Source organism: Sprattus sprattus (genome assembly GCF_963457725.1).
Source record: "Sprattus sprattus genome assembly, chromosome: 11".
NCBI classification, from domain to species: Eukaryota; Metazoa; Chordata; class Actinopteri; order Clupeiformes; family Clupeidae; genus Sprattus; species Sprattus sprattus.
The window spans coordinates 4,502,921-4,524,464 of NC_137909.1; the positions used below are offsets into that span (position 1 = coordinate 4,502,921).

The following is a 21,544-nucleotide window of genomic DNA, read 5'->3' on the forward strand; positions in this document are numbered from 1 at the left end:
CCATCACTCTCACGTCATGATCACAGCCAACCAGGCCACCATGAGGGTCTGCTATCACTCTCACGTCATGATCACAGCCAACCAGCCCACCATGAGGGTCTGCTATCACTCTCACGTCATGATCACAGCCAACCAGCCCACCATGAGGGTCTGCTATCACTCTCACGTCATGATCACAGCTAACCAGGCCACCATGAGGGTCTGCTATCACTCTCACCTCATATTCACAGCCAACCAGCCCACCATGAGGGTCTACTATCACTCTCACGTCATGATCATAGCCAACTAGGCCACCATGAGGGTCTACTATCACGCTCACCTCATATTCACAGCCAACCAGGCCACCAGGAGGGTCTACTGTCACTCTCACCTAATTTTCACAGCCAACCAGCCCACCATGGCGGTCCACTATCACTGTCACTCTCACGTCATGATCATAGCCAACCAGGCCACCATGAGGGTCTGCTATCACTCTCACGTCATGATCACAGCCAACCAGGCCACCATGAGGGTCTACTATCACTCTCACGTCATGATCATAGCCAACCAGCCCACCTGGAGGGTCTGCTATCACTCTCACGTCATGATCATAGCCAACCAGCCCACCTGGAGGGTCTACAGTCACTCTCACCTCATATTCACAGCCAACCAGCCCACCAGGAGGGTCTACTGTCACTCTCACGTCATGATCACAGCCAACCAGCCCACCATGACGGTCTACCATCACTCTCACGTCATGATCACAGCCAACCAGCCCACCATGACGGTCTACCATCACTCTCACGTCATGTTCACAGCCAACCAGGCCATTAGAGGGTCCACTGTCACTCTCACGTCATGTTCACAGCCAACCAGGCTAAGCTGCTAAGCTAAGTAACAAATAGAGAGGTCACCCAAATGAGTCCCTGCCCTTAATATCCAGTTCAGCCAAAGCTCTTCATCACCTTCTCTAGTTGTCTATCACTCTCACCTCATATTCACAGCCAACCAGCCCACCATGAGGGTCTACTATCACTCTCACGTCATGATCATAGCCAACTAGGCCACCATGAGGGTCTACTATCACGCTCACCTCATATTCACAGCCAACCAGGCCACCAGGAGGGTCTACTGTCACTCTCACCTAATTTTCACAGCCAACCAGCCCACCATGGCGGTCCACTATCACTGTCACTCTCACGTCATGATCATAGCCAACCAGGCCACCATGAGGGTCTGCTATCACTCTCACGTCATGATCACAGCCAACCAGGCCACCATGAGGGTCTACTATCACTCTCACGTCATGATCATAGCCAACCAGCCCACCTGGAGGGTCTGCTATCACTCTCACGTCATGATCATAGCCAACCAGCCCACCTGGAGGGTCTACAGTCACTCTCACCTCATATTCACAGCCAACCAGCCCACCAGGAGGGTCTACTGTCACTCTCACGTCATGATCACAGCCAACCAGCCCACCATGACGGTCTACCATCACTCTCACGTCATGATCACAGCCAACCAGCCCACCATGACGGTCTACCATCACTCTCACGTCATGTTCACAGCCAACCAGGCCATTAGAGGGTCCACTGTCACTCTCACGTCATGTTCACAGCCAACCAGGCTAAGCTGCTAAGCTAAGTAACAAATAGAGAGGTCACCCAAATGAGTCCCTGCCCTTAATATCCAGTTCAGCCAAAGCTCTTCATCACCTTCTCTAGTTGTCTGCGCCTCTACATGTAGGTAGACAGTAATTACTTAAAACCCCTCAACAGTTAGAGGAACTGGCAGATGGATGCTGGGAGTCGGAGTTTTGTCATATGGGAGGGCTGGTTGGCAGCCTGGTTCTGTTCCTGATGGTGAAAGTTAGTCTGTGGACTGTCTGGCCAGCCTTGTGCACTCACTTCTCTGTGTGTCAAAGCAATTAAGAGTCTGTGCTACATTCCTGGCCCAGTTTCCTTCCAGTCTTCCTCCCTACAGCACCAGTGTGAAAATGTATAGCTGAAAAGAGTAGAAAACTAATGATGTTGGCAGTTATTTTAGGTTGGGAATGCAAGAACTTTCTACCCACGACATATTTAGAATAATGTGGTGGTATCATGTAGGTTACCTTCAAGGCTACAACTTTCAGACGTACAAAACTAACAAAAAAATTCACAGGGTGTCACCAGTCTTTTTAGAATGTCCAGAAAGTATCAGACACAATCTCTTAAAAAAATGAAAGTGAACCATGCACCTGCCCCCCCCCCCCCCCCCCCGTTTCTTTTTAAACAAAGATCACATCAGTCCCACATTCCCCTGCACAAAGGACACCATTGAGAGCCCCAATTCAAAAACATTTTTACTCTGAGCTGATGCTGTCGGCCATAGCACTCTCGATGCATGGTGTCGTATTTTATGTCGGGCAGAGAGGGCGAGCCTCAGCTTTCCTCTCCGTCCCTGAGCGGCTCTCGTGTTGTACCGTACGCTATTGTCCTGGCTTGGGCCGAACATAGGATGTCTTAGACGAGAACATATTATGGGACTTATTAAGGACTTTCATTCAGAGGTGGGGAGAACAACAGCTTCATTGTGGGCTTGTGGAGGTCCTCCCGGCCCACCGCCCACCTCCAGGCTTTGGCTGGCTGACCTTTTGTGTGGGACTGTGCGTGGACCATGGCCAGCGTAGAGGTGGTCTTGGCCAGTGGTGCAGAGGAGAGAACATGGGTAGAGGAAACCTCCAGCCTCTGACAGAAGCGTATTTTGGGCGGTACAAACGACGCGGAGTGGAAAATGGGAACTCCATTCACCAAGAGAGTAAAGAGTACAGACACACGTTTAACACGTATACAGACACACGTATAACACGTATACAGACACACGTATAACACGTATACAGACACACGTTTAACACGTATACAGACACGCGTTTAACACGTATACAGACACACGTATAACACGTATACAGACACGCGTTTAACACGTATACAGACACGCGTTTAACACGTATACAGACACACGTTTAACACGTATACAGACACGCGTTTAACACGTATACAGACACGCGTTTAACACGTATACAGACACACGTTTAACACGTATACAGACACGCGTTTAACACGTATACAGACACACGTTTAACACGTATACAGACACACGTATAACTACAGAGAAATGGCACCTAGCTGTCAGAGCTCTTTTTCAATAGAATTCTTACTTCTTTTGCCACATTCTATCAATAATCTTACCGCAGCGATCATAAACAATCATACTTTTGCTGTGTTTACTAAATCTGGAGGAAAGATGTTCAGGTTTTTGGGTGCTCTGTCACTCCACCCCTAATTCAAACCTCTCCGCCCCCACACATGAGAAGAAAAAGAGACAGGAAGACAACACGACATTGGAAAAACACCCTCCTCATAAAACAAGTCCCAGATGGATACGTCTTCAGATTTGGCTGGGCTCGAGCCATTTGATAAACGCCTTTCACTCCCAAGCTGAACATTGCTAAATTTACAGGAGATCAAAAACAAGAATCACTGCCTCAGATCACAACTTCTGACTCTGAGGTTTTCAAACTGACTTTGAAGCTTCTGCTTTAAAGGAAATACGGAAAATCTTTTTCTTGCCTGCTACTGAATGTTGTCCTGATGAAATGGGAGGATATAATGCAAAGAAACATTTGTCGAATGAAATAAAGAACACAGACGTCTGTGGTCATTCGGTGAATGAAATAGAGAATACAGACGTCTGTGGTGTCTGGAGGTGAATCATGAGTGTACACAACTGACCACACGCAGAGCGCCCATCGTTCAAATCAAACTCAAAATCAGGATCCTTTGTCATAAAAACACATCTCTGTTTCAAACCTCTCTTTCTGTCTCTGTTTAAAATCATGCACAGATACAGTACAACTGAGCCACTTACACACACACATACATAGAAATACACACACACACACACACACACACACACACACACACACACACACACACACACACACACACACACACACACACACACACACACACACACACACACACACACACACAGAGAGACAGACAAACAGACACACACACAGACATACACACACACACACACACACACACACACACACACACACACACACACACACACACACACACACACACACACACACACACACACACACACACACACACACACACACCCATACACATACACACACACATACCATCACACATTTTCTGACACAGATGAGAGTGAACTTTAAAAGTGAAGTTTGAGTCCTAAATCCTGCGCTCTCTCTTTCTCCTCCTAATTACTTGAAAAGTGAGCTTATTAAAATATCCCGGGCTCACCGGTCCATGTAATATGGAGGTAGAGCACCTTCATAAATAAGAAAGCTAAGACTGCCTCCACTCCACCGTGGGGCTCACAAATGATGGCCGAGCAGCAAGGATTTCCACCCAGAACCTCAACACACATTTACAGCACAAACTGCTGAGGCTGTGATTCCAAACAAACCGTTCCCACTTCCTGCCTTTATCCAGACTGAGCCCCACTCCAACGCACTGCCTGTGAATGCCTGGGGTCGCCTGCCTGGTTACAGAACTTGAGAAAGTGTGTGTGTGTGTCTCTGAGTGTGTGTGTGTGTGTGACTCATTGTCTGTTCCCTATTAAAGGACTGTTAAACCCAGAGCAGATCTTTCCACCAGGCCTTGGTTACGGTGCAGGGAGAGGCAGTCAAAACAATCTTGCTCTCACGCTGTTCTATCTCTGGCCTGATGTCAGTGGGGGGAAGTGAGTATGCAGAGGATGGTTGTATATATGTGCTTGGCAGTGTATTTGTCTCCACTCTGATGTACTTCTTAAATGTACCAGAAGTTTTTAAATGTGTATAAATAAATATACATTAAGTACGTACCTATTTCTTTACTATTCTCAGCCTTTCCGGGATTCTAAAAACATCCTCTCTGTCCTCAGCTCTACTCTAGTTCACTGCTCCAGCACCTCTCGTTGCCTCAGAAACCAATGTGTTCTTACTTTTGACTGTCGCTGCTTTTGTTCTGCATAACCCCACATGTGTCTCGTGTAAGCACCACCTGTTTAAGCCCATACATGTATGTATCTAGTCAATACTTTAGTGGGATAGTTTCATATAACTCTGCAAGCTACACCAGAACATTCAATAGGTTTCCCAGGTAGGAAGCTTAGCTTTCAACTTCTTCAAATGTGAGTTAAAAATGTGACCATGCTGAACTATGTCTATTCCCTGACAGACAGTTGTGCCATGTGGAAGAACTCAAACAAGATAACATTACAATAATGGACATACAACAAGAAAGCTTCAGGACTTCAGTCAGTGTATCCTTTAATACTGCCTTATCAATATTTCTACAGCTCTACTGTATATGTCATGACTAGAATGCAATGCAAGCATCTCCATTTTTCATGCAATGCAAAGCACCTCTGTTGCAATGATCTGAAACTGGTGCATTTATATCTGACACAGCTAATGGCTCTCCTTTATCGGCTACAGTGGAGCACTTCCCTTTCTATCAGACACGATGAAACCACTGCCACGAGTCGTGCTGGTCCACTTAAAACATCAAACACTTTCATGACCTCAAACGCGAACTGCAAGCAAACTGAAACCTGGAAATGAGCTATATATATATATATTAGTGCTGTCAGTTTAACGCGTAATTAACGGCGTTAACGCAAGCCCATTTTAACGCTGTCAATTGTTTTATCGCGCGATTAACGCGTTTTTTTTTTCTGATTCACGTTCTTTTTGCTCTCCCAAACTGTGTAGTAGCCTAACATTACGTTTGAGTGAATGGTGAGCGCGATACGGCGAAATGGATGATAAAAAGCTTCTGAATAGAAAGTTTACCTTTAAAAGTTGTGTTGTGAAAAAAAAGCGAGCTTCACTGTTGTCTGAAAATGTCAACAGGCAGCTGGCTGAAAGCACAGAAGTAGTAGGCTTACCTTTTATTGGTAACCTAACTGTAACAGTTCATTGTTTTTGAAATTTTGAGTTAACTATGACAAAAATGCGATTAATCGGGATTAAATATTTCAATCGTTTGACAGCACTACCATATAGCTCTTTTCCAGCTCTCAGTTTAAATATACTATATTTATTTATATGGATTGTACATACATAAAAATATATATATATCACACTCGTAATTTTGCTACAGCATGACAGTTATGGTATTTTCAGGCTGTATTTTCAGGAGTATTAGCAAGCATCTAATCCTCATATGACAGACCCAACAGGTCTCGCTAGCCCTCTCCTTGATCACTGTGTGTGCATGTGTGTGTGTGAAAGCCCACGTGATGAGATCCTGCCCAGTGGGTGGATAATCCGATGTGAGCCATCTTTGAAAGGTGATATTTATCAAGGTGATCACACTGTCCTCACCTATGCAGCTGTGAATCTGACACCAGCTCCTAAACTGCCACGGCTGCTAACGGAGTAAAGGGGTCATGCTTCCATACATGCTGGGGAGGGTGGAGGGGTAAGGAGGGCAGGAGAGGGGTGCGGAGGCGGACGGGGGGGGGGGGGTGTTGGGGGGGGGCGAGGGGTAGGGAGGGTAGAATAGGGGTGCGGAGGTCGGGGGGGTGGGGGTGGAGGTTTTGACTTACCAGGGCTTTTGTCTCGTCCTCATCTTTATAGTAGTGGAGCTGATCCCCGCGGAGCACGAACCAGCGCGTGTGCCAGGTCTTCACAAAACCACCCTGCTTCCTCAGCCAGCCACAGCGAAGCACAGTGGGCTGGCCACGGCGCCCCAAGCCTTCCAGCTCCTCCATGAGCAGGACGCTGGGCTTCCCTGCAGACACAACAACACCACAGAGCTGATGATTATCATGGACTGCTCTTTTAGGGTGATTGACGTGTGCACTCCAGTCATTTGTACAGTTTGTAAAAAATGCTGGTGTTTTTGTGGAGATAAAACATGGTATTTCACAGGTGTATGAAAATAACAGAGAGAGAGAGTGAGAGAGAGAGAGAGATAGAGAGAGAGCTGACTGTTGGAGACATTAGAGGGAGTCAACAGCAGCGCTGGGGGATGCATCGCCTTCCAGCTCAAATAAAAAAAGCTGCTGTGAAGCTTTGGCCAGGAACCGCAACCACTGATGTTTCTGTCTGTCTGTTTGTCGAATTAAAGACTGCCAAGAGGCCGTCTATATTCTCTGAGCCAGGACATGAGAGGTATTGGACCAAAGCAAATAACTACCAAAATAAACAAATATATTTTTTGACATTGAGTTCACATGGGAGCTGCAGTGAGATGAGCGATTGCCTGACAGCCACACTGGCATGTGTGAAATCTGGATCTGGCTGATTTGGTCCTGATTTGGCCCTGTAATTCAACCTTCAAGAGACTGGCATGTGTGAAATCTGGATCTAGCTGATGTGGTCCTGATGTGGCGCTCTAACTCAACCTTCAGGAGACTCAGAGGGAGAACACTGTTTGTCTCAGCTGCCGTGTCAACAGACTTCTGACTCACAGTGTCGACCATCCGCTGAGATATTGGAATCATGTCACAGCTGTCAATGGGGATTTGCTGCTAACGGACTCAGCATAAGTGCATGTTATTTACTTGTGTGCATGTCTGTGTGTGTGTGTGTGTGTGTGTGTGTGTGTGTTGGTGTGTGTGTGTGTGCGTCTGTGTGTGTGTGTGTGTGTGTGTGTGTGTGTGTGTGTGTGTGTGTGTGTCCTCCACTCATTTTGTCACAGTACTTGAGTCTTCACCCTCCCACCTGAGGCCTGGCAGTCAGTCACCAACATGCCTTGTTTTCTCTTCTCCACACAGACCATCAAAAGCAAACATTTGGTGTCAGATGAGACAGAGTTTCCCTTAATAAATCTATGAACTGGAGAGGACACCGTTCTCTGAAAGCAGGATGGCAGCACTTGAATGGAGACATTACATGCTGCTCAGTGATTAAGCCCATGTGGTACCCATATCAGAGCCACAGCTCTCAAACGCCTCAGCCTCCAGGGACGGGAAAGGTTATGAAAGAGGGATGTGAGTGCTGCATCTATACATCACACATAAACAACAACAACATGACCCACAGATTATACCATACACTTTCACTTGCCCACATGGTCAAATGACCCCTCTAAGAGATTTCAGCCAGGCTGGTTTTACAAGACTCATTTGACATCAGTGTTAACACAATGACATTGGGTTCTGTGTAGTGATGCCAACAGTGATGGCAGTGAGTGAGTCCCTCAGCGAGTCACACGAGTGAGTGTGTGTGTGTGTGTGTGTGTGTGTGTGTGTGTGTGTGTAGGAGACACTGTCGTCAGCTCACTGCTTCTGCCACTCTGTCACCGGGGCTCCAGTGACTGGGTTCCAGATGAGCTCCAGATGTGCTGCAAGGGTTCAGTGCGACAGCCGCTGCTCAACAAGTGCTGTGCTGTGGAGTGCTGTGCTGTGGCGTGGCCAAACCCCAGCAGGCTGCTGTTCCACTGCTATCACACCCCTCCAACCCCCCTCCAACCCCCCTTCCTGCACCCACCCTTACCCATACACCCACCAACACACACACACACACACACACACACACACCCACCAACACACACACACACACACACACACACACACACACACACACACACACACACACACACACACACACACACACACACACACACACACAGAGGAACACTACTCAGTCTGCCGACACACTTCTCTGGCTTCCATTAGATTGTCTAAGGGATTACTCAGCCTTTCTCAGTTACAAGGTGGGCTTTTCACAGACGTAATACAAAAAAAACTTGAAAAGACATTTGAAGATGCAACGGAGTGTGTTTGCTTGTTGCTAGTTTGCTTGTGGAAAACCATGGTGGACAAAAGAAGACACTAGACAAAAGAGGTGGATAAGATGAGGGAAGAGAGGAAAATAGGAGGGGAGAGGGGTTATTTTCTTGGCTGGACAGCTCATAGACACAGATCATTATAAGAGGACCTCGTATGTCAAACATGGTCATATGCTGTAGGCGAACATAAACACAATCACAGATGCAGACATACAGTACATAGGACACCAAAAACACCCATGGAGAGACAGACAGATCCCCCCACACACACACACAAACACACACACAGACACACACCCTGGGTGGATCCAGGGTCCCTCCCTCACTGGTGCCTCTCATGCCACAGCTTTGTTACCATGCCAACATTCCTCAGTGCGCTACATCTCTGTTTCAGACTTTGGTGTGTGTAGCCTATGTTTCCGTATGAATCAGGGTAAAGACTCAGTGCCAAATTTCTGTACGTTATGTTTATGTGCCTTTTCATTTGGGCATGGGTATGTGAGGGTGTTTCCTGTCTCGTGCCACCACACTGTCAACATGTCACCCCAGTCTGTGTTTTATTAGTCTTGTCCACTGGGAGCGCTTATTGCTCAGCAGGATGGCCTGCACAGTGCCTGTCAGAAAAGAGCAAACCTCCCGAGGACCAGGGCTGGCTGAACCTCTGGGAGACGGCATATATTACACACAAGGACATTATCAGGACAATCAGTGCTGTAAATTCAGAGCGCAAGGCGGTGAGGGAGCTTCGAAACGCCTTCGGCTTCATTCCTTGGCAGACCACGTCCACCATATATTCACTTGGACTCCAATAAAAGCGTTTGCCGTTGCCGGTTTTAATAACCGATCACTGTGCGAGCCCTGAGTCAGAGACGAGAGAATCCAGCCGTGTTATTTACCTCAAACACTTCAAACAAAAGGACATGGAAGGAAACGATGGTGTACCAAGACACCCCTGAAGGGCCTCTCAATGCTAATTGAGTCTGACACATGGAAATGATTTGTCCAGACATGAGATGGGACTAATGTGTGTGTGCGTGTGCGTGTCTATTGGGAGGGTCCCCTGTGTGTGTGGCCTTTTGTGGCGTGTGCCTTTACAGAGGGTGACGGGGGCACTCATGTACCCCTCAAACCCCCAAAACACTGTGCCACTGTCTGGCCTAAAAGAGCTTATTGATGAAGCTCATGAATAAAATATCCACCTCAGTCTGGCGAAGGGCCGCTTGGGTGGAGGGAAGGGAGCGGGGGCTGGCTGGGGGACAGAGAAGTTGTATTATTAATGGCCTTTTCATCCAAAGCCAGACTCACGCAGAAAGATGAACAACAATCGAAATGAAAATATTGGCATTTTAATGGAATTTACCTACATTCTGAAATATGAGGAGAGAGGACAAGAGAGAGAGAGAGAGAGAGAGAGAGAGAGAGAGAGAGAGATATTCATGTTTCCATCACTCAAGCAACAGAGAGGATTTCACTGACAACATGAGAGAAAAGAAAGGAAGCAGAAGGAGTTGACCTTCAGTCTTGAAGAAGAGACACTGCCGCAAATCTGTGATGACTGACATCCTCTGGCTTCAGCTCTTATATTTGTAAACAGGAAGGAGAATATCTTATAGTTGCAAGAAACACACCCACCTAGAGCTTACGAGGGAGGGGAGAATGGCAGAGTGGTGTTCAGCTGCTAATAGTGGCTCATCGGGTCTCCATATGTTAAACGCACTCAGCACCCACCAGCATTCAGGGTTAGTCCATTGAAAGGACCACTTGATTCATTGTGTGCTATAGAAACTGCAAAGGTATAAGAGTATCTCTTGTTCACTTTATCTTTCCTTTGGTCCCTTCTTCTCTCTGTCCTCTAAAGTGCAGCATTATATTTCTAGCCGTGTCCACCCACTGGTGCTCAGTAAAAGGGGTGGGGTGCTGAGGATGTCTGAGAACACAATGCAACTCAGGAACCTTGGGTCATTTCAGCCTGACTGTGCAATTGGTACAATACAGTTTTGAGACTGATGAGAAATCAACCAACCTCAGAGATCAGACACAAACATTTGCCTTTTAAATACTAAAACATTTTGTCTTGACTTGGGCTCATCAATCCTACTGAAATGACCAGAGAATAGTCCAGGCAGAGATGGATCTGCTCCAACTTTTACCGAAGGCAACCGGGATACCACGGCACTTTAGGCTCAAAGTGAACCATCCCTGTGCCTTGACTATACCGTCTGATTTATTGCCCCTTTATACCACTGGATTCAGAAAAGACAGCCTTTGTCCATTATGAAATTGGATGAAGATCAGGAAGTAAAATTAGATTTAAGCTACCATTTCAAGAGCTCTCAGGGATTGTTTTCTCATATGGAAACAACACTGAAACCTCAAGCCCTTTCGGAGAGACTGATTATGGTCAAATATATGTCACTGTTTTTAAAGTAACGCATCCATATAACATAAATCTAGAATAAGCATGTCCTATCCTTTCAGATGAGGTCAGGCCCTGCTCTGTAACTGGATTAAGAATATAAATCTTCCATACACAATAACTAAATCCTAGACATGGTCTGAGCTCAGGGCCTTTTTTCCCATGGCTATTTTGTAAGAGTGATGGTGAGTCAGAGACAGAGCCTCGTCTCCTGGGTATGGGTTCATGATGGAATAACTAGGCTAGTGTTCCAGTGAGTAGACGTGTAGAGCGTTCTGTGGTTGAGTGAGTATCTACTTGACGGTATCCCAGCGAGTGGGTGGGGGTGGAGGGGGGTTCTGAAGGGGCAAAGAGAGAGGGATGTTGGGGTTGAATAAGTACATTTGGCAGTGGCTATCCGGAGTGCTTTGGCAAAGAGACAGAGGAAGAGGAAGTGATGGGTGAAAGGGGAGAAGACTAGAGGTCTGGCAGGGTTCAGTTATAGAGGTGGAGGAACAGGTGAGCCTGGGTGGACTGATTGAAGAGAGGTGTGAAGGTGGGGGCACGGAGCTGTGACCCATCTGGGCCTCTCTGTGAAAGGATCCCCCCTACTGACAGGAGGAGAGAGGGGCTGAATCAGACTGCCGTTAGCAGCTCTTTACTCAGAGGTTCCATTAGCATAGGAGTAGTTGGTGCCAGTACAACTTTTAGAAGAAGACTATACATTACTCCATTTTCAATGTGACATTTAAGGCTGAAGGTGCCAGCCCAATCTTCAGTGGAATGCTCTGTAAAAGGTAGGCTATGCTGTGGTCTGAATGTATTATGTTGGGTAATACTGCTCTCTTCACTGCATAAAAACAACATCTAAAAATAGAACACCCAAACCAAGTTACTCTGCTTTCTATGACACTTCCTCAGAAGACAAAAAGAACATTAGAGAGTTCAGTTTTTCCACATCTTCTCACTGACAGTATAGGGCTGGGAAGTGTAGAGTGGCGGTGGTAGGTAGGGTCTGGAGGTGGTTATTGACAGTGAGGTGTGGGAGAGTGTAGGGAGTATTGACAGCCTGGGGCAGGGGAGAGTGACTGCTGTGGGGTATTGGCTTTCTTTGCTTGCTCAGTATGTTTGCATTGGAGCAGGGGAATGTGACAGGAACCTCCGTACACAAAAAGGCAGGCTCCGTGTTTGACATACCCCTGTCTAGAGTCTCATGTATGTGGGAAAGGAGACAACTCTTGTTTCACGGGCCCACTCATATCAAGATCTCGTCTAAAGGAGCGATATGGACAATTAAACAATGCAATCTACAAAGTTGGATATAGTTGTTGTGTTAATGTTCTCTTTTCTCCAAAATGGAAGTTCACATCCATATGTATTGAGCTTTGGGCAGGATTTGCCCAATGGCTGGATTATTAAACAGAGTTAAAATCACTGCTTGTTAACGATGTGTTAAGGAAGGCTGCAGGGGAGGCATATGCCAATGACTTTCTTAATCTATTATCTGCTTGGGTACTTAAGACCTCTGATGAATCCCTGGTGATCTGTGGTCATTAATTCTTTATTTTTAGTTTACTTTAGTTTTTTGCTTGGTTCTCGTAACCAGGCAGCCGGAGCTATTATCCTAACCATCTGTTTGTCTGTCTACATCTTGGGCAGAGACGTCCAACAGCTGCTGGCTGCACAGGCTAGTTATGAGCATGAGCTAGTTATGTGATTGCGCAAGCAATCAAATATTGTTCTTCTTAAGTTTTATCATTATTATTATTATTGTTGTTGTTATTATTATTATGTGATTGGGCAAGCAACTACTGCTAGCAACTTGCAGTTGTTTTGGTATGTAAACCAAATCCAACACCATTTAAAAACTATGCTTTCTGTGTCTTTTGTCTGATGCACTAAATGGCTTTTTGCAGCTGTAATGATCAGATATCGACATCAGTGTGACTATTAATCAATAGATATCCAGGATAAGTAGATGTTTCAGCTGATGTTTCACTTGAGCTCACTCAAAGTAAGCTAGGCTAAGATTATGTCTTGAAGTAGCTCATTCTTCATATATTTAGCGTAATCGATGAGAGCAGAAGCAAGCTATGATTCAGTTTCTTTTGTAACCATTTTGGTTTTTAATCAGTCACGTATGACACCATTTCAAAACGTCAGTTAAAGCAAGTCAACTATGGTCCTTGTGTCGTGTGTTTCATGCACTAAATGGCATCACTGAAGCTGTAATGATCAGATAACAATATCAGAGGAACTGTGATTTAAATCACTATCCACAAACCCAAGCGACAATGACCATAGGTAGGCCTACCGGAACTCAGGAAGCCCAATATAACAGATGTACTGCAGGGTAAAAGTATAGAGGTAAACTTATTAACTTCAAGAGAGCAAAGGGAGATGTTTTTAAGCCCAAATCAGTTTTGAATTTGGAACGCTGTTCATTACAGTAATGTATGTCAACTCCATTCAACAGGCACACTGTGTCCCTGTAATACTATTGCTGTCATTTTCATTTATCTACAGAATACACACATATCTTATGTTTCTACAAAATCTACAGGAATACAACAACAGATAGCCCTCAAGCCTTTCTTAAAATGCATGTATTTTTTTAAGTAATATGGAGAAAAAAAAAACATGAACAACAACTAAAGCATTATGCAAACAATATTGTACATCAGATCATAGTAAAATTAACAATCCTAATAATAATAATGATATAAAGGTAGGGCTTGTTACAAATAGGTTAGAATGAGAGATTAGTTCTGAAGAGGTGAGTCTTTAAACACTCTGTGTTACTCTTTGAATGTGCAATGGCTGTCACTTGATCGAATAGCACTAGATAAGACATTCCATCACCAAGGTACCACTTATGAAAGGAGGGTACACTGCCATCTCTTGCTGTGGAGAGAAGGCAAAGACTTCAGAGGAACGAATTAGTCGAGTTTTTCCTACATCTCGATAAGGTGCATTGAACACATTGAATAGAGACCATCAACTCATTCTGAACATTGACTAATTAATAATTTAATAATAGAGTATGTGTTGTCTATCTATGTGTGCCAGAATGTCAGTGGGTCATTGGTTTTAGAGAATGGCTGCCCTGTGCCTTGTGAGATGAAATGTATTGCTCATTCAATAGGTTGAAGGAGAGTCAAACATTTCTTTTATAGGGCTAAGCATTAGTAACCACGCAATTGCATAGGTTATAGTGTGCAACTGCATAGGTTACAGTGTGCAATGGCAGACGGCTGCCTCGGCGCACATTTTCCTTTTCTCAAGGAAGTGCATCTTGAGTTAACAGCTAATGTTCCACCATCCCAGCGATCTCAGACACATAAGATACAAAATCTATTTAAGCCACATAAGATACACAATACTGTGAAGAACTATGTACATTTTATGTACTATTTACTTTTACATTCAATGGAATTTCATCTTACAACATCACTGCCCCAATGATCTACTAAACTTGATTGTGTCTGAGCTTTGGAAAGTAGCCAATGTTGTTCCTCATCTAACCACAGCATACATCACATCTAACTGCCATGACTGTAAAGGTAAACACACCATGACGGCTTTCAAATTCATCATTAAAGCGATATGAGCCCGAGCCGTTAATCCCACACCTCTGATTATCTGATCATGAGACAGTGTTCTCTAACATGTGAAGAACATTTCACATTAGCTATGATCTTAACGAAAGCATTATAACCATTTTAGAGTTTAAACAAGCCTATTTCAAAACAAACTGAAGATAGATCAGTGAACAGTCAGTGACAAGCCCATATGTTCCTCAGACAACGTTCAACCTAAGACACAGCCACATCCTAGGATCTACTGGTGCCTGTTAGCATGCTTGGGCCATCCATAACACTTGGACAGATGAAAAAGGGCAAGCCTCCAAAGGCTCCATGGAAAAAGGGTTGACAAGATGAGACAAAAGAAATAGTAAATCTCTATGCAAAACAATGGAGTTGCTGGACTGGTGGACTAGAAATGATTTCAACATATTTCACTCCCATAGGACGTGAACACCTTGCAGACACATAGCTTACCGTTCTTGATGGGATAAATAGTCAACCATATGTCTCACTTTTCAAGTTCAGCTAATATTAGAGCATGAAACAAGAATGAAACAAGACTGAAATAATGAAAAGATGAAAAAGAAAAGGGTCTTGGCTTTTTGACTGGAAAACCCAAACCTCAAACAAGGGAAGATGCTCTCACAGGAAAAACACTGCATACCCTGTTCATAAACATGGCCTCCAGTACGTTCCAAGAGTTGTCAGAATTCCTCCCATATAACCTGAGAGACTGACAAACACATTTACAAAAAAGCTGTTTAAAAAAAAAAAAAAATAAAGGCTTGAATTGCTTTCAACAGTATATAAGTTCCCCCTAATAAGACAGTGTGAAGGCCAGATGATTTCCCCTTAGTTTGTAAAAGCTGTAGTCGTGGTATTGAAACCGTGTCCCTTCTATCACATGGGCCTGCCCACTGCTCAGGAGCATACAGGGAGACAAAGAGGACAAGTGATGGGATTCACTCTGACAGATGACATGGCTCAATAAAAATGGGATTTCTGGTTGTGGTGAATTTCTACATTTCTGGTGGCCCATGAGCACTGTGTTCTTAGCCCTTTAGCCCTGACACAGTTTGGAGAGGACACAAAACACACACACACACACACACACACACACACACACACACACACACACACACACACACACGAACACACACTCAAAGGAAAGAAAGTGGAATTCCTTCTGAATGGTCTGATCTGTTCAAACACGGCAGTTAGCAGCAAGGTAAGATCAATCACCTTGACAGTCCCGAGCCAGAGGGGCCCTTGGAATGGCACCAACACACAAAAAAAGAGTTGTGTACTGGTGAGCGCCACTCTGAATGAAGTATCTTACAGACCTATATTACATTACCTGTCTTCAACATAGTGTCTCTGTCTGAGAGAAAGAAAGCATTTTCAGAGAATTAGTTATTGTATCTGGAAAAAAAGGAATGACAGTGCTTCTGAAAAGCTCCCAGGCAAAAGCAGACAAGACGCAGTGTGAGTCGTGCTTTTCACTTCCCTGTGATGCAGTAAATTGTTTAAATATACTCTTGTGCATTCAGTTGGGGGTGGGGGGGTATGGGCTGCCATAGTGGCCACATGGTAGACTCAAAAAACAAATATAGCCCTGCTGTGGGCTAGCACAGTCACTGTGGAACCCTTGGGTGGGGGGGGGTCTGGAGATAGAGGAAGGTGGTGGGCCTCTGCAAGGGTGGCATGGGGGTGTGAGGTGCTCTCGTGTGTACAAAGTGGAGAGGGGTCATAAGGAGGTCGAACCCTGACGTCCAGCACTGGAGAGCACGCCAGTTTCAAAGAAGTGTGAGGTGGACGCTGGTAATCACATCACTGAGAATGATGTCACTACCTGGGAAGGTTTCAGGGCATGGTACTGCGGCTTCACACTGCTGAGCGATTCTTCAACATTTTGTCTGAAAGGCAGAGAGTTATGAGAGAACCCCTCCTCCCTCAATGGAGCAAACAACCCAAACACACTGAATCCTTCCAGTGTTCCAGTTTCTACTCTCTCAAGCAGCCTTTCAATCTTTCCTCAGAGTTTCCATGGGTCCATTAAAACAAGCAAACAATCTGCGGGTTAAATGCACTTTAGTCTCCCTGTATTAGTCTGCTCCATGTTATATTCTTGCAAATAACCACGGCGACAGAGCAGGCCATGGTCTTAGTCTCATGTGTGACAAAGACGTGGAATGATTAGCCACTAGCAGTCAGAGAAGAGCTCCAGTCATCTCTTGAGACATCCCAGAAAGAAACAAGGAAAAAGAGGAGCTGTCTATTTCAGTCTGCAAAGACAGGATTGTGTCACTGCTTCTGAGAAGACACATTGACATGTTTAAGGAAATGAGTACTCGGTTGTTTTGTTCAACGTGAGCACTTGCTGTCCAGTCATGCTTTTTTTAAGACCTTGGAAGACATAGCACCTGCATATGTCTCAGACACAGTCATGAGAGCCACGGGTCTTCAAGACAAAACACAAAGCTTCCTCAAGATAACTGCTTCTGACAGGGCTGTTTTACTGTGTGCACTGAAGTCAATACAGAACATTGACTCTCTGGAGTTCAGGAGAAGTGCCACACAACACAATAACACAGTATCCATGAAGAGACTGCACATACACACACACACAAATAGTATTTGTGTGAACCTCCCTCTCTCATCTCACTGTAGACAATCAAGTATAAAAAAGTCTTAAAAACCCTGAAAATGAATCTTGTGTTTCATAATGTAATTCTTTAACCTTGATGAAGTTGTCCTCTGTCTGGTCGTACAGCCTCATCTTACAGCTCTCCAGTCTTTTATGTCACACTCAGACCACACTATAAAACTGCTGCCGCATCTCACCAACACAATTACAACCATGCCCTCCATACACACATTGTATTTAGGGGTGGCCCTAGCACATTTGGCGCTCTAGGCGAGCTTCACTCCAACTTGCAACTTTCAAATGCTATTTTGCCTTGTAAGACTGCAATTATTTCACATAAACACAACAACGATCGCCGCATATAGACTGTGTTACCGTCACACACCTGTATAAACTCAGTCCCAACACAGAAAAACGACATGCAATGAGAACAGTAAGGAACAGGAACATCGTTAGTGCATCACACACATAGAAAAGTATGCGCCCGCCGCATGGCATTATGGGGCGACTATGCCGGCACGTTACAGTATGTATTATCATTATTTGTTAAATTTAGCTTTGTGGCGAAATGTATTTTATCGCTTCAATGTCGTTAAAAGAATAAATTACTTTGCGCATAGGCCTACGTGATATTGTTGTTGGAGGAAGTTTGTTTTGTAATTAGTTGCAGCAGACGAGGCGCTGTCGAGCGGCTGTTCCCATAAATCCATGTAAATGTTCGTCATTCACAATAATGTTTGATAACCCCCTGAAGAAGTTGTATTAATGTTTTCCCATGTGTTGTCTATCCGCTCATTATACACTGTTTCTCCAAAATCAGTTTGATCTCTGAACTACTGTGTTCATTACTGTTTTCATGATAACATATTGTAGCAACCCTTAATGTGTATTGTACATCATAAGTACATGTGCAGAGGAGCAAATTGATAATCCGGCCCGTCTAGTCATGCACGCCGCTGGGCTTAAGCCTCTTCATAATACACTCACACATTCGAAACAAATGCCTCGCTATGCTAGCATGTTCTGTCAGCACCAATGAAGAACCTACCCCTCCGTTTTCGGAGTTAGATGTTAAATGTTAGATTCGTTTTTTAATGTCAAAATATTGTTTGGAGGTATAGAAGGGGCGCCAAAATATGTGCCCGGGAAAAAATAAATATATAACTGTGTTTTTCTTTTTTTTTCCGGGCGCATTATTTGGCGCTCCTCCTCTAGATGGCGCTCTAGGCGGCCGCCTATGCCGCCTGTAGGAAAGGCCGCCCCTGTATGTATTCATATATCCCACCTCTCCCTCCTCCTCTACCCTCCCTCCCTCCCTCCCTCTCTCTCTCTTTTGGATGAACAGATATCACAAAGCCGGACCTGGCCGCCCACGACAGCTGACAGCAACCTGATCTCAGGGTACTGCAGTGGAGCCGTGGCTCTGCAGACATTCCTCACATAGACTTCCACTGTCTCCCTCCACTCTCCCTCTCCCTCGCTTTCTTTTTCTCCTTTTCTCTCTCAGTCAGTTATTTATGTTCATTATCTGTCATTCCCTCGCTTCTTCCTCCCTCTTTGGCTCCAGAGCTCTCAATCTTCGCCTTTCTCTCTGCCCAGCTTTCTTGCTCTTTAACTCAGACAGTGATGTCTGCCATCTAGGGTCTCCCCTGTAAGCAAAATTACGTCGTCCTGTAATGGTCTCTCTGAACGTTCAAAAAACGTAAATGTGTATGGTTCCCTTGACAACTCAAGGACGTTTTGCACGACGTTCCAAGACCGTCCCGAGGACGTTGCGGTGACAACTGGGAAACGTTTTCTATAGGTCCTGGGGACGTTATGCAGGGTGTTGCAAGCACCTCCCGAGGGCATTGTGGTTACGTCTGGGGAACGTGTTTCTATAGGTCCTGGGGACGTTCTGCAGGAAGTTGCAAGAACGTCCTGAGGGCATTGTGGTGACTTCTGGGGAACGTGTTTTAGACGCATAGACATAATATGTCTATGTTTTAGACGTCCTGGAGACGTTATTCAAGGACGCACCGCGGACGTAGCAGGCACGACCGTTTTTGCTGAGCTAAATGAAGAAATTAAAATAATAATAGATCGCGGAGCCGTCATTTTGCTTACAGGGCGCACACACACACAAGTTCAAGTTCATTTATATTACACATTTCATATGATATGCATAGACACACACACACAGACACACACGGTTACAAACTTGATTGCAGGCATGGGAATTGAACCGTAAACCTTCCTATTACTAAACCACATCGCTACCCACTGTACTAACACTGTCTGATTACTATTGTGTCACTTTAACACGTTTATCACAACAAACTTAGTTTTTGAAGGACGTCCTGGGGACGTATGCTGAGAGACCAAATAAGAACGTTCCCTAAAGTCCGTTTTAAGGCTCATGCGAACGTCCCGCAGTTGACCAGAGGTAAAGGTAACGGGGACGTTTTTGAGGGACGTCCTGGGGACGTATGCTGAGAGACCAAATAAGAACGTTCCCTAAAAGTACGTTTTAAGGCTTATGGGAACGTCACGCAGAGGACCTGCAGGTAAAGGTTACGGGGACGTTTTTAAAGGAAGTCCTGGGGACGTGTGCTGACAGACCAAATTATAAGGTTCCCTAAAAGTCCGTTTTAAGGCTCATGCGAACGTCACAGAAGGACCAAAGGTAGACTTGCTACGAACGTCAAAAACGTTCTGTTAACGTCCTCTAGCGAACGTTGTGGCGGGGACCAATTGGGGACGATTGGGGACCTTGCGAATGTCCTGATAACGTCCTGGGGACGTTCCCTGTTTGCGGGGTCTCTCTCTCTCTCTCTCTCTCTGTATCTCTCTATATATATATAAATATCTCACCCTCTTTGTTGCTCTCTTTCATTATGCCTATTTCAAGTCTTTCTCTTTCAGTCTCCCTGTTCCTATGGTGAAGACATACCAAGTGCCCACTACCCAAATGGTTGTTGTGGTTCTGGGCATCTTAATGCCAGGGCAATATTTAGTGCCCTCCCCTGTGTCTGGCCCCCTTTGTGTCTACTGCAGGGACAGAGACAGATTTCATGCGTTCAGGAGAGCTCAATGGGACAGGGACAGAGACAGATTTCATGCGTTCAGGAGAGCTCAATGGGACAGGGACAGAGACAGATTTCATGCGTTCAGGAGAGCTCAATGGGACAGGGACAGAGACATCACTACTCCATCTGATGTTACCCTCACACAAACACACATTCCACACAGCCAAGACACCTGATATGGCAGCATTCAGCACCAGATGAATTTCACTCATCTGTGAATGGCATACAAGCATGAGACCACAAACTATTTAAGTTTTTGTGTAAGTCTGTGTGTGTGTGAGTGTGTGTGTGTGTCAATGTTTTTTATGTTTGCTTCTTCGAAAGAACTGAACACTTTGGTGTCCTTGAAATGGAAGTCTAAAAGAAGCCACACTGTTGTATGACCACTGTTGAAAACCTCTCCTTTCTTTTAGCTCCTTTTGCTCTCTCCCCTCTCCCATGCCCTTCTGTCTCATCAACAATGATCTGATCATGAGTTAGACAACCAATAGGAGTCGTTAGTCAAAGTCCGTCACAGAACTTCTTCAAACTCAGTCAGCAACTACAGTCTTCATACTGGTTACATCTCAGACGACATGAAATCAATTAAGATGACACTAAATCCCACTGAAGTTGCTTTAAAGAGAAACTTCTTTACCACTTCCCATTTCTAAAAATTCCCTTAGCAGTGTTTTTCTGACTGAAAATAGTCAGCTTCTTGCTGCACCGGCGTCGTAATTGGCACTGGTGAGGCAGAGAAGTGAAACAAGCTCAAAAGCACTGTATGGTTTGAGCAGGCATGGGGTTGCTGTGCGGAGAGGAAATGACACAAACACATAAATAGTCCCTGACTCAGAAACATCTGACGAATGAAAATCTGACCGTTAGACCCCCATTCACACACACACACACACACACACACACACACACAGCAGTGACAGACAGCAGTGCTCTCCTGATGAAGACGGTTTATACATAGACGTGATAGGAGAGAAAGCAGCCGCAGACAGCTCATCTCTGTCACAGTGCACACACACATATACACACACATACACACAGACACACTCAAGAACACACAC

General features: G+C 45.1%; 1 protein-coding gene across 1 annotated transcript in view; it reads right to left on the minus strand.

Moving 5' to 3' along the window:
• The window catches only part of arhgap24 (Rho GTPase activating protein 24), a 115,129-nt gene that overhangs the window by 93,142 nt on the left and 443 nt on the right, over positions 1-21,544 (minus strand). Inside the window, exon 2 of the mRNA XM_080847188.1 lies at positions 6,601-6,785. Coding sequence (XP_080703314.1) covers positions 6,601-6,765 — 165 coding nt within the window. The 5' untranslated portion in view covers positions 6,766-6,785. The remainder of the gene's footprint in view (positions 1-6,600; positions 6,786-21,544) is intronic.